The sequence below is a fragment of the Nannobrachium achirus genome, assembly GCF_963921795.1.
Source record: "Nannobrachium achirus genome assembly, chromosome: 10".
In the NCBI taxonomy this organism is placed as follows: domain Eukaryota; kingdom Metazoa; phylum Chordata; class Actinopteri; order Myctophiformes; family Myctophidae; genus Nannobrachium; species Nannobrachium achirus.
This window is the reverse complement of record NC_137819.1, coordinates 18418256-18436097: the sequence shown is the minus strand read 5'-3', so window position 1 is coordinate 18436097 and position 17842 is coordinate 18418256. Positions and strand designations below refer to the sequence as shown.

The window sequence follows — 17842 nt, the reverse complement described above, 5'->3', positions numbered from 1 at the left end:
GCTGTGTGTGTATCAGGGGGTAGGGTGGGGGGAGGTAGGGGGGGTTAGGGAAGTGGCTGCTTCACTTGTTGTCCTGTCCTCAGTGTCCTGTGTGTCCTTGTCATCAGAAACACCTCGGCGTAGAACCTTTTGAGTGTGGTGCTGCAGTTACAGTAGCTAGTAAACGCACATTAAACTACAATCCACTGACTGTAGTTTTATTTTGCCTCTTCAATTCAGGCCTGATTAGTCATCAAATTGGTGACATGAAAATTAGACACACACACACACACACACACACACACACACACACACACACACATGCCACAAACAGAACATGAGGAACCGTTGTTGTGAGGCAGGGATTGTGTAGATCATGTCTTGCAACGTGTTGAATTAAAGGTTTGAAAAAAATAAATATACAATGAACTCAAAGTGTTGAGCTTGTCATTTGTTGTGGTGTCGTTTGTAGTGACACTAGTGTACACCGATGTTTCTCAAAGTGTGGTCCGGGGACCCTCAGGGGTCCTTGGTGGGGTTCCAGGGGGTCCCCATAGCCAAATCTTTAACAGTTAGGAACACTTGTGTGTCTGTAACTCTGAGAGTGTACATTACAATGATCATGATCATGTACATTGATCATTGTAAATTATATCATAGTAGGTCAATTTAGGGTCCCAGAGATCAAAATGGTATCAGATGGTGGTCCTAATGCATGTCAAACCGGGGGAGTCCTTGAAATAATAACTGTTGTGAATCACTGCTTTAGCTGTCAAAAACAAATCTTTTATGGGCGTCTCTGTCTAATCTTTTCAAATGATGGTCCCTGCAGGCCTGTGTAATACTGTATGTGTCAATTTGGGGGTCCTTGACATGAAGACGTTTGAGAAACCACTGTATGTACACAGTGTGCTCTCTGATTCACTTCCAGTCATCCAGTGAGCATTCTGATTGTCATAAGAAAACACATTTCTTCATACAGTGTATGTCACCTGGGTGAGACTGCATGACGGTAAGAAGAGTCTGTACTCACAGACACTGGTGGTTACTGAAGGCATGCATTCAACATTTTACTCTTGAGGTGAAGTACAATGTGTTTCACATCAAAATATACACAGCGCCAAAGTAAAAGTACAAAACGTTTCCCAAATCTTTCAAAAAGGGGGGAAAAAGGAGTTGCTGATCCACAAGTTCAGAGCTTGTAGATGGGCAACTTTGAATAGCATAAAGTATGAAGTAGGGTTTAAGTGGTCAATGTATGTTTTATTATAATAATCTAAATCTGCAAAGTTACCAGTAACTAAAACTGTCAAATAATTATTAAGTCAAAAGTACAATATTCGTCTCTGTGTTGTGAAGTAGAAGCAATTCAAATACTCAAGTAGAGTAAAAGTTCCTAAAAATTGTACTTAGGTAGGCTTCAGTATTTGAGTGAATGTACTCATGTACAGAGATGAAAGTTCAGTCGAGGTATTTGTTCCGTTCAGAAACCAACTTCAGTCACAGTTGAACCACGCAAAAATATCAGATCTACAAACTTTTGCGTGCAATAACCATGCATGATGTGAGCTTGTAGATCTGATATTCTTGAAAGAGTCTTCTGTTATGGGGGTCCCTGCTACAAAATGTGCTCAGATATGGGGTCCACATTTGGGGGGCCTTAACATAAAAATATTTGAAAAATAACTTGACAAATCCTGCGCACGCGCGTGTGTGCAAAAAGTACTCCTGTGGACTGGAGGACATATAATGTACGTGCAGTGAACGCGTATGGCTGTTTTTTCTTCCCATGGTCGACTCATCCGCCTCTCCGTGTTTACTTATTTAGGCCAGCGAAGTCCTCTGGAAAATATGCTCTGCTTATAAGTGTCCTCTTTGTCAAGCACCAGGCCTCTGTTATATTTCTCACCTAGGTGAGTGTGTGCTGATGCCAGTGGAAGACAGAGTCCCTTAACCCCCACGTCACCGCCCAGCGCAGTGCAGCGCGGCCGGGGAGCGCCTAGGCTACACATACTGCTCTGCTGCATCCTCGCTTGGGACTTGTTGTCCATATTCCATAGATCTGTGTTCCTCAAACGTTCAAATGTCAAGGTCTTCCCCTTAACTCTGACAGTGTACAAATGGAACCAAATGAACCCGTTGGTTACAGACTTGTATGGGTCAGCCTGCTACACACATTGCTGCATCCTCGCTTGCCTTGAGACTTGTTATTTCATATTCCAGACCAGTGTGTCTCAAACGTTCACATTTCAAGGTCTTCCCCTTAACTCTGACAGTGACGGAGTTGCAGACTTGTATGGGTCCATTTTAGACTCCCGGCCTAAAGGAACCCACAGAGTCCCTGGAATCCACTTTGAGGACCACTGCTCTAGATAAACAGATAAAATAGATCAGTGGTCCTCAAACGTTTTCGTGCCAAGGACCCCCACATTGATTTGCCCGCGGACCCCCCACCCAGTCACAGTTGCCAGTCACCCCCAGAAGAGAAGATATTCAAAATGTTCATCTGTTCAAAAATACTCAGATGTACAAGCTCGCAAGGTGGCACAAAGTGACACTTTGCGAACTCATCTGCTATTTTTGAATAGCCATGGTATAACATATCTATGGATAAAGTGGTTAAAATGATTTTGATGCTGTATTAACACATTCTTAACAACAGTATACAAAAGTATACACCTATACAACTATACAAACAACAGCAACACTAGGTTACATTGCCCTTACCATATCCCGCCCCAAAATAAATGAAGTGTCGATGTCGGTCAAACCATGCAACAACCAGTACAATCAGTGCAATGCGGAAGAAAAGTGACTGTGTTCACAGTGCAATCAGTACAATAACCATACCTAAAAGTGTAATTAGAGGTCCAAGTCTGAGGCACATCCTTTATCCAAGTTATATGACAGTTGTTCTGGGGGCAACATTATGTCAGATCTACAGGTTGGAATTCCAGATTTATTTTCACCTATTAAACAAGCCCCGAATTGGGACACCGTGGGTTTAAGAAGTGGTTGAATGCTTTCTAGATGGAACGTCTTGTGTTTTACGATGAACCATCCAGACCTCTCAGGTCATCTGGGACTTCTGTCTGTCTGTCTGTCTGTCTGTCTGTCTGTCTGTCTGTCCCTAAAAGTATAACCAACGGTGGAGAAAAGCATGCAAGGCACCAACCTGGGAGGAGTTCAGTGTCTTACAAGGACACATCAACACTAACTCGGGGATCAAACCGGGCACCTTCTGTGTCCCAGGTGGCCCTCTATATACCTCCTGAGCCACTGCCGCCCAGGATACGGTATATTAGTTTAAACTTAGTACTGTATATCCATGGAAAAGAATCAAGAATCATATTTCAGACAATAACAGTCTATTTAGACCCATTGTTCAGTAAGTAAACTGATGCCAATACTGACAACGCTGTACCCCCTTCAACTGTATACTATATGTTCGCCATTTTCAACTGTTTACATTTTGACACTTGCTTTGACAATGTAAACGTATGTTTTCTCATGCCAATAAAGCTCCTTTGAATTTAATTGAATTGAAATTAACACTCTGGATGTGACAGTTTATGAAGTTGTTCATAAGCTGTTTGAACGTTGTTTGTGTTGGTTATTATTGGTGGTCAGAAGGAGACCTAGCAACCTGTGATACAACCGGCTTGTTATGAGTGCTATTATACCATGACTCACTTAATAAACATGAGTATCTGTTTAAATATGGAATATGTATGATTCAGCTTCCTCTGTGTGTGTGTGTGTGTGTGTGTGTGTGTGTGTGTGTGTGTGTGTGTGTGTGTGCGTGCGTGCGTGCGTGCGTGCGTGCGTGCGTGCGTGCGTGCGTGCGTGCGTGCGTGCGTGTGAGGGGTGTATTTATGTCTGACCATGTGTATCTATGCTATGGCACCTATGGCTGTACATGAATATAGCATCAGCGTGTGTGCGCACGTGTGTGTGTGTGTGTGTGTGTGCGTGTGCGTGTGCGTGTGCGTGTGTGTGTGTGTGTGTGTGTGTGTGTGTGTGTGTGTGTGTGTGAGTGAGAGAGAGAGAGAGAGAGAAAGACTAAGAGACACAATAAAGGAGACAGAGAGAGAAAGAGAGAGAGGGAGAGAGATGTGTCTCTGTCTGGTTGTGTTTGTGTGCGTGCGTGCGTGCGTGCGTGCGTGCGTGCGTGCGTGTGCATGCGTGCGTGCGTGCACTATGCCCCGGAGTGGTGGTGCCATGGGTGTTATCCTGTATGTAGCTGCAGTTTAAAACAGCCTCTCTTTCTCACAGGCTCCAAAATAATAATAAAAATAGAAAGCAGAGCAGTCTGAATGCCATGATGGGATGTATAGGTGTCAGGAGGACTCTTTACATTTATGACCTCCAGTGGAAATGGAGGAAGTAGCCCCAGTAAACAGCCCACGTCACGCTCCACATACCCCTCACTCAATTCCAAGTACATCACACACACACACACACACGCACGCACGCACACACGCACGCACGCACGCACGCACGCAGACAGACAGACAGACAGACAGACAGGATGAAACTACTGACACACACGCATCTAAAAAGCATAAAATCACAAGGGACACAGCTTATTTTATCCTTCTCCATCTCGCGAGAGCGTCGATTGCCAAAAAAAGAACAGATCTATAACAGCAACCTATACATCTGTTCTTTTAGGCAAGCGATGAGTAAAACCTGTGCTTCATTCACAACTAAAATGCAGTGTAAGCGTGTAAGCATGGATAGAAGGCAAGACTCAACCCCATCAGTGTTGTTCTCGTCAACTAAAACTATGACGAAAAATGTTTGTCGACTGCGTTTTTTTCACTGATGAAAATGAAATAAAAAACTACATAAAAAAGTGAGTTGTGATGACTAAAACTAAGACTAAATATATTGCCAATTTCGCCAACAAAATAAAAACTAGACTTAAAACGTTAGGGAGCGACTAGTGGAGAAGAGAGTAATTTTATGTTTGGTTGCTCTCAGGTGTTGCGTGCTGAAAAATAGATGATCTACATTATGACTAAAACGAAATTACATTTTATTCAAAAGACTATGACTAAAACTAAATCAAAATTTGCTGTCAAAAAAACAACACTGAACCCCATGTACCTGAGTCCAAATATACTCCTGGTCTAATATTACTCCACTCCAAGTAGAATAAGTTGCTCTGTCAAATGTGTACTTAGGTTAAAAAATATACTTAAGTATTCAAATGTACAGATTACAAAGTACATTTTAGTTTTTTTCAAAATCTGAATTTCTCTGTAGAATTTGGAAAATATCCCCCAAATACTCCCCAAAGAATTTCCAGAAAAATGCATGAATCGATAATATTATGAACATGCATGCTGTGGCATGGCATTGGTGATGCATTGTGAGCTTGTAGATCTGCTATTTTCACAATTATGTGAAATAAGGCTTGGCGGTTCATTCATGATGTACTTTTTCCCCTCCCTAAAAATGTATAAGCACAGTGCTCAAGTAATGTACTTCATTAGGGTCCATCATTGTCTGTCAGAAAGTGGGTAGGCCTAGTCGATGTTGTTTTTGCCCTCCTTTCAAAGCATTCTCAATATGTAGGCTGATATTGTTTAATTATAGTTGTAGAAATATAGGGAGCAAATAACCTGGCAGACATTTAACAATGTGAATGAATGAGTGAATAATTATGGGACAGTGAGCAATGGTGTAAAGTAATTAAGTACATTTACTGTATGTACATGTACTGTATTTAAGTACAATTTTGAGGTATTTGTACTTCAAGTATTTCCAATATCCAATACTTTTACTTCTACTCCACTATATATCGGATCCAAATATTGTACTTTTACTCCACTACATTTATTTGAAAACTTTAGTTACTATAGTAAGTTTGGAGGTTTTTATTATTATTACAAAATATACATTAACCACTTCAGTCGTATATCAATATTGGCCAATTGAAAATAATATATTTTCAAAGGATTTTTTTAATTTTATTTGAAGACTTGAACTTAATTTTGGTATTTTAAGTACAATTTGACGCCAATATACGTTTGTACTTTTTTAGATTAGGCTACTCAAGTCATTTTTGAATTCTAGACTTTTATTTGTAACGAAGTATATTTTTACATTGCAGCATTGATACTTTTACTCAAGTAAAACATTCGAGTCCTTTTTTTTCCCCACCACTGACATGCAGCTCCCCATTACGCAAATCCAACCATCACTTGAGCTCCATCCACACTTTGGCAGGACATGAAGATGTGTGGGTCAATAGCCGCGGCCTAATGGCCCTCGTCCCCCCAGTAAACACAGCGCTTCTCACATGTGTATTTGGGACAACAATAGAGTCGCATTATTTGCAAATATACAACTGAGTTCAAAGGCAGCGCGCCGGGACGCGCTCTCTTCCTCTCTCATCTGCTTTTACGCGCAAGACGCACAGTTTGAACACATGTAGGCCCACATGTGTGAGAGTGTCCCTGTATCATGTAAACTATTCATGTTTTAGCCAGTCAATACACTTTATTATAAGCTAATGTCTGTATGCCCTCTCGAAGTTGCACATCTTTATAATATTTCCCACTTCTTAAGTTTAATTCATGCGTAGGCCTATCTATCTCTCTGCTCAAACAAGCAAACACGACTTCAAACGGGAACCCATTGGCCTGTGCGCGCGTGTGATGTGCGTGTGTTTATCCAATGTGGGTCAATGATGTACAATTTACATTTTACAATTTAGGCATTTAGCAGACGCTTTTAATCTAGAGCAATTTACAATAAGCAGGTAATACATCAATACAATAAGCAAGATAATAAGCAAGATAATGATGTATGAAGCTATACATGTTTTGTAGAAATGATTTTTGTGTGTGTGTGTGTGTGTGTGTGTGTGTGTGTGTGTGTGTGTGTGTGTGTGTGTGTGTGTGTGTGTGTGTGTGCGTGTGTGTGCGTGCGTGTGTGTGTGTGTGTGTGTGTGTGTGTGTGTGTGTGTGTGTGTGTGTGTGTGTTTATTTGTAAATTCCATATGCCTATAATGAAATTATAATATTGAGAGAAACCAAAGTCTTCTGTTTTAGCCTGTTAGGCTACTGTAGATGACATACACCCTAATATTTAAACACAGGAGTTAAACCCTATAGGGCTAAAAGGGTCCATTTGGTTCCATTTTTGTACACTCTTAGAGTTAAATAAAATTAAATAATGAATGACACTAATTATTTCACTAGCCTATAGGACTGGTTGATTGATTGAAGTATTTATTAGAAGTTTGCAGAGGAAAAAGTAGCCTACAGTTTCATAACAGTTCACTGGTAAAGTGCACCTAAAAGAATATTATGCTCAGGAAAGCACATGGCTTGTTTGCGTTGAGATCCTTGTTTTTAAACTCATACAACATTGAATGACAGACAGATAATAGACTGGAAACAGGTCCCGGATATGAGAGGGAGAGAGAGAGAGTTTGAGAGAAAGCGGGCGCGCACTGAGCACGGGGGCGCGGCCTGCGTCCACATCTCCACGCCCACGATCCCCATGAGGTCCCTGGGGGCCCTTTAAATGCTAAGGGCCCGCAGCTCTCACATCACACAACACAGTCCATCCACCTCCAGGCATTAACCTTCCACTGCCAGTCAGCAACGAGCACTGCAGTTAAATAGCCTGAGTGGGAATCCTACAGCAGCAAACAGCAGTAGATCTCTCATCATCTCTGTGAAACACTCTTTGGAAATACAAAACAACGAACGAACCGACCATGTCTTCTTCAAACCCAGACCAGCGCCTGGATCATCTGCTCAGCGCCGTGGAGAGCGAGTTCCAGAAGGGCAGCGAGAAGGGCGACGCCTCGGAGCGGGATATTAAACTGGGCCTGGAGGACGCCGAGCTCTGGACCAAGTTCAAGGAGCTCACCAACGAGATGATCGTCACCAAGACTGGAAGGTAAGGGTCTGCTGCCGGCGAGGGTCTGCTTGTTTTTAGCCCAGTGGTTTTAGCCCATACAGGCCTCGCCTGTTTGACAAGGATCTGGACTGTGTTCGGCAATTACGCACCATTACGCACAGGATATTTGGGGCTGTTTTCTTCCGAAATTGGCCGTTATTTTAGTATAGTTTTGTACCCAAGTCCCGTTCTCTAGCTACCGAATAAGCCCCCGTGTTAACTTAACTGTGTGTTAGGCCTGCGTAGATCACGCACCTTGCAAAGTAATAGCTGAAGTTGGCTATTTGTGTGTTTCACCATACATTGGCCAACATTTTTAGCGCCACTAAATATCTGTTGGTAGCTGGCTTGTTGTTTGGCTAACAAACAGTTTTATAATTTAGCTGCAAATTTCGTTTTTGTAAAAACGAGTAGAGCTTAGAATTATACATTTCGTTACTTTAAAGCCGTCAATTTTGTCAATATGTGTCTTAGGCCTATATCTAGGCCTGCTGGTGACATGTTGACTATTGTTACTTATATTTATTATTTGCGTGCCTTTGATGTTTTTATTGACTATTATACTACTATTATTATTATTATTACATAGGCCTATTCTCGGTTTTATGTGAGAAAATAACCCAATGGAAATAAGTAGCATATGTCTGTTTATGTGTTTTTATCCTTGATTGTCTTTTAAAGCCTCGTATTGTGAGGCTGCAATATAAATCAAATTGAATCAAATTGCATTCTAGGATAACCACTTATTATAGCTCTATTTCAAATATACCTTAATAGCCGATCTATACAAGTTCACAATGCATAGCAGTGGCAATGCATTGTGAGCTTATATTAGTTTAGGAACATTTGACATTTCTAAACATTTACTTCCAATTTGTTATTTTATCATTTATTTCGTTTTTTGGAACATGTTCTAAATATCACCACATCAATGCTTCTAACAATTAATACGAACATTGAAATTTGGTTCCATTTGGTTCCATTTCTAATTCAACACAGTGGATTTTACTGTAATACTTTGTCATTGTCATTTGTACCATTATGACTATTATTGAGTATTTCCCTTAACCACAACGCTCTGTGTCTGCTCTATTAGGAGGATGTTCCCGGTGCTCAGAGCCAACGTGTCGGGTCTGGACCCCAACGCCATGTACTCGGTGCTGCTGGACTTCGTGGCGGCTGACAACAACCGCTGGAAGTACGTGAACGGGGAGTGGGTGCCCGGCGGCAAGCCCGAGCCCCAGAGCCCCAGCTGCGTCTACATCCACCCCGACTCGCCCAACTTCGGCGCCCACTGGATGAAGGCCCCCGTGTCCTTCAGCAAGGTCAAGCTGTCCAACAAGCTCAACGGAGGAGGACAGGTAAACAACCATGACAACTATTATTTTAATTGATTGAATACTCATTCCATATTCAACTTTTTTGTTTCGTTTTTTCCGTTACTGCCCTACTTAATCATAGTACAGCGTCACACAAAAGCATTAAAACTAACAGCTACTTTTGAATTGGAATCCTAAAAAGTAACAGTTTTGGACATAGGCAGAGACGATATATTATTGGCTGTTTAAAAGTTAAATTCAAAAACCTTTGAAACGTATTTCTATCAAACAATCAAACTATTTGCCAAGTCGTGGCTTCTTTTAGCTCTGCTACAATACAATGTAATTTATAGACTATAGAAGTAATAGCATTTTTTAATGTTTGTCTAATAAAAAACTAACGATAATTTGATTCATGTTTCCAGATCATGTTGAACTCCTTGCACAAATATGAGCCGAGGATCCACATCGTGAAGGTGGGAGGCATCCAGAAAATGATCAGCAGCCAGTCCTTCCCCGAGACACAGTTCATCGCCGTCACAGCCTACCAGAACGAAGAGGTACGCATGCAACACATGCACACGCACACATGCACCACACAAGCAAATGCACACACAGAGTATTTTCAGTATTGTCTTCACATTGTGAATGTTTTGAAATAACGTTCTTTCTTTCCTCCCCGCAGATTACAGCTCTGAAGATCAAGCACAACCCGTTCGCCAAAGCCTTCCTGGACGCCAAAGAGAGAAGCGACCACAAAGACATCCCCGATCACCACAGCACAGACAGCCAGCAGTCTGGATATTCACAACGTGAGTTCTGCTCTCAAAAACCGCCACGACAAAACCAAACGAAATGTTGATTCAACACTCTGTCTGTCACAGAAAATTACATGAATATTAACATGTTTGTTGTTGTCCTTCTTCTTCTTCAGTGGGAGGATGGTTCCTGCCAGGTCAGACTCCCATCTGCCCCAGCACCAGCCCCCCGCAGTTCAACGGGACGGGTGGACACTCGTCGGGGTCTTACTGCGAGCGCTACTCCAGCCTGAGGAACCACCGAGCCTCGCCGTACCCCAGCCACTACCCACACCGCTCCGCCAGCACCAACAACTACATGGACAACACCTCGGCGTCTCTGCCCACGCACGACAGCTGGTCCGCTCTCCAGATCCCCAACTCCACGGGCATGGGCACCCTGTCGCACTCCACCAACTCCACGTCCAACTCCAGGTACGATGCTCTACCGATCGTGTTTCTTCTTGGGCAATTCTTCTATTGATTACATTTTGGATTTATCAAAACATATTTCAAAACATTTTCAAAAAACCTTCTCAGCAAAAGCAAAAAGAAAAAAACATAATTTAAAAACAATGCAATGATTTTTTTCAGTAATTTCATGAAGAAATCAAAGAAAAAAATCAAAGAAATTCTATAAATTAGAAAACAAATGTTTAAGTATAGTGCAAATAACTAATCTACAAGCTCATATCTTACCTTGCGTTGTAGCTTGTAAATCTGCTGTTTTCACTAGCTTGGGTACAAGTCTAATTTCTCTTTTGGGTCACAAGCTAAAAAGTTTGGGAGCCACTGCTCTATAGCAATGATTACTATCAGAATTTAGTACCATATAGTTTCATTAGATCTGACTCCATCTCTTTCTCTTGTCCTCCACAGCCAGTACCCCAGCCTGTGGTCCGTGGCCGGCACCACCCTCACCCCGTCCGGCTCCACCTCGGGCTCCATCGCGGGCGGCCTGACCTCCCAGTTCCTGCGAGGCTCCTCCTACACGGGCCTGACCTCCTCGCTGCCCGTCTCCTCGCCGTCCTCCATGTACGACCCCAGCCTGGCCGAGGTGGGCGTCCCCGAGACCCAGTTCGAGAGCTCCATCGCCCGGCTGACCGCGTCCTGGGCACCGGTGGCCCAGAGCTACTGAGCGAGAGCCGGGACAGAAAGGCTCCGCTCCGTGGCTTTTCTCAAGCCGTCGACTCCTTTTTGGGCCGTGTGAAGGAACGGCACAGCCCCGCACGCCACATGGACACAAAAGCCTGGCCCGGATGACACAGTCAGTGGACTGGAACCAACGTCCTAGAGGATCAGCCCCCCCGGGCTTCGTGTGCAAGCAAGACAATCCGCTCCCATTCCATTATTAGAATCAAGACTCTTAAAAACTCTTAAATTCTATTAAGTGTAAAGTTAGCCACTTGAACCCTAGCATCCTTGAGGGCTCTGGTCATGACTGTAGTTCCCTGGAACTACAGTTCCCTTGAAGAAGTGTGGCATTCCTGTTTCCTGTTCCAGGGGTCAGTTTCTCATAGCTTCATTCGATTGGCTCGCCAGTCAAGTATTCAGTATATATAGGGTTCAAGTGGTTAATAACGAAGGCATATACTGAAGGACATGTATTCTGATAAAGTTGCAGTGAATAACTATCCTGATCATTTTTTTTGCTACAATGGACAACTACCAGCGACGTGAAATCAAGAACAATGTCACACTTGCTTGTTTATACCAGATACACAATTAGTAAATATCCCTACCCAGTCATTAAGTGGCCAATCATTATGTTTGACTATTGTCTATTAGGCCTATGAATTCTTTTTTGTTATTCAAAAATATATAAGGTGAAGTGATTGGTCGCGCTAACATATAAACTTGTATATGTGTGTATATAGAATAAATTAACGTCCACGTTCACTGTTGTTCCATTCAAACGTGCCTTTTTGCTTGCAATAGGAATGAATGAACTACTGCCTTCTATGGTCTTAATGGAAGAACAGAATCTCTCTGGTCGCTGAACATGTGTACATATCTTATCTATTTGTATTTTGAACTCATTGTAAGATTTATTTATGTCATTTAATAATAAATGAAAAAAAGGAAAAAAAGAACTTTTCTCTGTTTCGATTTCTTTTCATGCTAACCTAAGACACATTTCATCTTTCAACTGTACTTGAAGCTTCATGTCAACACAGTCCAAACTCACTTTTCAATGAGGCACATAAACACATTCTGTTTATATCACTCATTGTGACATGAAGAGTTCTACCCAAACTGACAGCTGTATAAGTTTATTATCAATACATTAAAACACTTATACACTGTATACCACCACTTATAATATACAGTATCCTTGCTGTCAGGAAAAAAACCTTGTGTCTCCATATTTGAACAGTTGTATATACAGTATGAATGCCCTCTTACAAAAGTGCTGTATAAAAGTAGTGAAAATAGCTGATTGTGAGATTATTTTCACTATTTTAACATGTTTTAATAGCCTGGCCTGAATTGCATTTCCGATTCAGCGAGTCTGGAACCAGGCTAATGTTTTAACACATAATAATTAAGAAATTATCATTTTTTTGGATATACAAGCTTTCCATCCAACAGCAACGATATACTGTACATCTACTGTATTAAAAGGACTACAATAGAATAAGCTCTTGTTGCGTGTTATCCTTTTGACACAGGCTATACAAATATATGGTCATGTATTATGCACGTTTTGTCAATAAAATGTTCAATCAATCAATAGCTGAGCAGTGTCCTCCAAGGACTAGTATACGCCCCTCTCCTGTTTTCGTAGCCAATAGCCAATCTACAAGTTCACAACACGTGCGCAACTCGTTCGCTTCGGGCGAATGTTCACCTACAGTATTAGGACGAGCACAGCCGTTATAAACGTACCATGATAATCCCCAACCAACTGTTGGGGATATATGTATCCCCAACCTGTATAAGCTACTGTTATGTAGAGACATTTTATTTGGAGGTGTATCATTTTAGCTCTTTGATTTGGCCTAATAGGTGTGACGCCCCCACCTCGATCATGATCAACTTTTGGCCTTCAATAACATGAGTGTTGAACATGAGTGTTGAACAGAACATAAACCTGTAGTCTTTAGACAACTCGAATTACAACCACACTTTGACCACTTTTTATGCCGTCTACACCGAATTGCTTTGTGCAAAAATAGCTCGATCTACGTACGAGCTCACAATGTGTCGCGAACGCAACGCATCCTGAGCTCGTAGATCGAGCTATTTTTGCATGATGCCTTCCCCCATCACCAGAATACGGACGCTGGGGTTCAAGTGGTTAAAGATACCGCCGTCAGCACACCTGTGCTAAGTGAACGAGGCTTCTTTGACATGTAATTGAAACGGCGGGCCGGGAGGGAGAGGTGCAACCCGTCGGAGGGAGCCAGTTCCATCCATGACACCCCGACGCTACAATCTACGGTCCGGTGTGACACACGGCTAACACCTTCACCATGCACTGTGTGGCTTATTATGGAAGCCCCAAAATAAGAAAGACCATAATAGTAACGATAATAATCTTCTTTATTCTTTTTTTCCTTGTTGCTCTGAATGTTCTGTTTGGTGTTTGTGTCTGTTTTTGTTTACCAGTGCTGCTTTGTTTTACACACAACCTGTACTTGTACAGGCTTGTGCCTGAATTAAGTGCAATTCCCACTGGGCATGATAACTATAAAGATAATGTAGAAGCCATTGCACTGTTTTGTATGTTTGATTGTTGTTGTTATTTTCATTATTATAGTTGACATTCTAAGACTCTTATTCCCTTAATTCAAAGAAATAAGACATGGAAAGAAATCTGAGTGTATGATTGGAATTTACTATATTTTGAGAGAGACAGACGAGCTAAAAGTACAGAAAACACATCCAATCCGTTCCGTGGTTGGAGCTCTCTCTGACAAGATGGTGGTCAGACACCATATTTGTATATAAAAGTATACAGTAGAATAGAATACAGTATATGACAGTTAGGCGTGGGACAAGTTCATAGGTTCCTGTTAATATGACGAGGTTGCCACATGCATCAAAAACACGTGGGGGTCTTCCTAGTTTATTTCCACAAAGACAGTTGGACTGTTATTTGGGGGCCACAGTGACCTGGCCTTGTGGGTGTTCCACAGAGCCAAGGTTGTAATCTGCACATGGCATTAGCACAATATTTACTGTTTATTTATTGAATTCAAACAATATGATATTAACTACAACCAAAATTATCTATCGACAGTTGTGATTATTTGGCATTATTAGTTCTATTAGTTTGTCATAATATTGGTTAATTAGATGATGTGTGGGCACGCCTCTTCCAGGCTTGATTGGGAGCTAAGGGCATAAATAGGTGTGTGTGATTAGCCAACAGTATAGATGTTTTTTACCATTGTCAGAGCCGCGACCGAGTATTTCCCGGTGGATCTGTGCACAAGGGGCGGGGGCAACCCCGCCCACCGAAGATTTTGATTGGCTGAAGCGGAGCTAGGGAGCGCTCCATTGTAGTCGCTTGGACGGGGCGTTTATCGTGCGCTTGCCCAGGCCTTACGGCCTGGGCATAAATATAACGATTGCATTCACCACGGCTTCGTAACTCGGCCGCGCGGCCCTGGCCCGCTCTTCGCGGCCACTCGCGCCTGCGGCGCTCGGGGGCGAAGAGCAGGACCAAGGTCCGCTGGCCTTCGCGCCGCTTGCAGTGTCGTGGACAATCGAGCGGCTCCGCCCCTTGTGCTCAGATCCACCGGGAAATACTCGCTCGCGTCAGAGCCACATTGCCAGAGAGGAAGGCAGGAAGCCATGCATGAAAATGTTTGTACCAGCACTGTAAAAGTAAAATATGCAAGACAAAACTACAATGTGTTTTTTTTTATACCATGCGTACAGCCCAAGTCTCATAGCCGACAAAATAGCCATTACAGATAACTATAACTATATATAATTGTTCACCATTGTCATTGTTTTTATAGTTCGTGTGAACACTGCCACCCACTTGTCTTAAAGAAAACACAATAATTCTCAATTGAAACAAAGAAAAAAAATCAATGAAGAGAAAATTAAATGTCTTGAAAATAGAGAGGCTAGGTTAAAAGAGATATTTAATTTAAATTTTAGTTTAGGGTTAGGGTTAGGACCACTGAGGACCACTTTGTAAAAATAGTGTCACTCATTAAAGTGCTATTCTCTGGATGTTGCTTCACAATACTTTTCTTTTTGAGTTAAAGTGTTTTAATTCCAAAATAACGCAATCAATTCAAAGTACTCAGTTTATAATAATAATCTGGACTTGTCTTGACAGCCTGGGACAGAGCTGAGATTCAACCAAGGACTCAGACAGACAGACAGACAGACCGACAGACTGACTGACTGACAGGGTTTTTCACTGGGGTCTTTGGATGATGTCACAGAGCGGTGGTCCCAGTGCAGTGATGGAGTAGTCCACACCCAGGTGCAAATGAAAGCTCCGGGGCCACGGGGCCACCACGGGGCCACCAGGGGCCACCAGGGGCCACGAGCAAACAGTAATGAAGCAGCTATGTGACACGCACCTGGCAGCGAAGATGAGCAACGCTTTGCCACAGCAAAGCTTACCTCTGCTGAGAATAACTCCGCTTTATTACTGAGAGGGAGAGGGAATAACTCCGCTTTATTACTGAGAGGGAGAGGGAATAACTCCGCTTTATTACTGAGAGGGAGAGGGAATAACTCCGCTTTATTACTGAGGTCTGAGAGTGAAAGACTTAGAGCATCCCTTGAGATTTCTTTCCGCCCATGGCCATGATCAAAATGGCTTCCTTCATCTGAACTGCCAAACGTGGATGTCTGTTAAGCACTTAACACGCTTATACCTGAGGCAGATTCTAAAAACACCTTCTGAAACCTAACCTAAGGTCTTCAAATTCTTATTCAAAAATGTAAAATGAATGATGTTGCTATATGTATAGCTAATGAGACACATAGGTGGCATCCGGTTCCAAAGGTAAAACAACTTTTAGGTGGCACCAGGTCTAAATTAAGCCCCGTTCAATAACAAAGCAGGTCTACAAAGCACCAAAGAAGAAGCTTATAAAAAAAGAAGGCCCCTATTTTCATCCATGCCTTACCCCTTATCCCTAAACCCCTTAGTAATTTTTTACTATTTTGAATATAATTCCAAATAGCTGATCTACAAGCTCACAACGTGTCGATGTAGATCGGCTATTTGAAGTATTTTAAAATGTTTCTCAAAAGAGTAAAAAAAAGGGCAAAGAAGTTTAGGGATAACGGGTAAGGCATGGATGAAAATATAAATCTACAAGCTCAAGCAAAATAAATAAAATAAAATAAGAAAAACAACTTGCTCACAACATTTTGCAGGTGTGAGCTTGTATTTTAAGATGGTTTAAGAGATGATGGATTTTTATAATAAAGGAGATCGTTCACTTTATGTGTCTGTTAATACCAGGGGAAAAATGTTGTGTGTTTGTGCGTGCGCGCGTGTGCCATGTATGCATATGCATGTGGCCATGTGTGTGACAGCGTTTATGGGCATTGCGCAGGCCTTTCGCAGGGGAGGATGTTTGCTGAAGGATCTTTGCTCAGTCTGGGGCTGGTAAACGGGTCCCCCCCCCCCCTCCCGCTGGGAGAGAAGGGAGGTCTCGGTGACGGGCCCTATGGGGCCCCTGGCTGTGAGGCCCCTGTGCCGTGTGGACACTGTGTGACTGAAGCCTTTGTCCCTCGACAGCGCTGAGCCCATCCGCACACCCCGACACGCAGCCACTGTTGATCCCCATTAATTGACATGTGGAGACCCGGACTCCCTTTTCTCCTCCCCTGGAAGTGTGTGTCGTGTGTGTGTGTGTGTGTGTGTGTGTGTGTGTGTGTGTGTGTGTGTGTGTTCGTTCCAGATACACGTATACGCAGAGTGTGTCCGGCACCCAGGTGTGGAGGGCCGGGTCTGGAGCACTCCAAACAAGAGGTTGCAGAGATAACGTTTGGTTGGCCCAACGTGGAGACCATGTGGCCAATCACGACACAGACCATGCTCCATTTCCTGATCCTCGTTATTGAGTTCCTGTTGACAGCTGTTATCTGGAGTGAATCTGCATCTTTGAGCACGTTGTAAGTATGAGCTTGTTGGAGCACATTGAAATGAATGAATTAGCAGATCATTGGGGGCTTCGTCGAGCTTGAAAATATGAATCCTAGAGTCCCTATTCTACGGGGAACATTGGGTAAAAATAGCCAACCTACAAAGCGTGGTGACATTTATTGTGGAGTGAAAACGCCAGGGGTTCTAGAACAGAGCCCGGGGGCACGCCGGTAAAACTACGTTTAGGGTTGAAGTAAATGGTGCATTGCTATGGCACCTTTATCCAAAGTGCTTTACAATGTGCGTTACGTTCGCCCGTTCACACACACACACACACTCACATTCACACACAGACGGCGGGGGAAACAATGCAAGGCACCAACCTGCTCGTCAGGTGCATTTAGAGGTTGAGTGTCCTGCTCAAGGGCACGTGGACACTAACCCAGGGGGGCAGCCGGGGTAATATCGAACCTTCCCAATTACCATGCGGCCACCTTGACCACGGGCGGCTCTCTCCATTCCGACATGTCGCCACTCCGACAGTGACTTCTTATTGTCGGAGTGGCAACACTTCCATGGAGGTTAAGGTTAGGGTTAGGGTAAGAGATAGAGTTAGTGTCTGTCGGAAAGGAGACATGTCGGAATGGAGAGATGCACCCCTTGACCACCTAGGCACCGCAGCTAAAACAAAACGTCTTTATTCCATAGATATAGATAATAAGATTTTGTTTAGTCCGTTTTTATTTTGG

General features: G+C 42.9%; 2 protein-coding genes across 2 annotated transcripts in view; one reads left to right on the top strand and one right to left on the bottom strand.

Annotated features, from left to right (window-relative positions):
• Positions 1–17842, bottom strand: part of LOC308292879 (GTPase IMAP family member 8-like) — a gene marked incomplete at both ends in the record, with an annotated part of 407153 nt that overhangs the window by 140829 nt on the left and 248482 nt on the right. The window lies entirely within an intron of this gene.
• tbxta (T-box transcription factor Ta) lies at positions 7718–11156 on the top strand (the record flags this gene model as incomplete). Its single annotated transcript, XM_080735935.1, has 6 exons — positions 7718–7902; positions 8999–9263; positions 9647–9781; positions 9907–10033; positions 10156–10453; positions 10898–11156. 6 exons carry the CDS (start codon positions 7718–7720, stop codon positions 11154–11156), a joined length of 1269 nt encoding a protein of 422 aa, XP_080592061.1.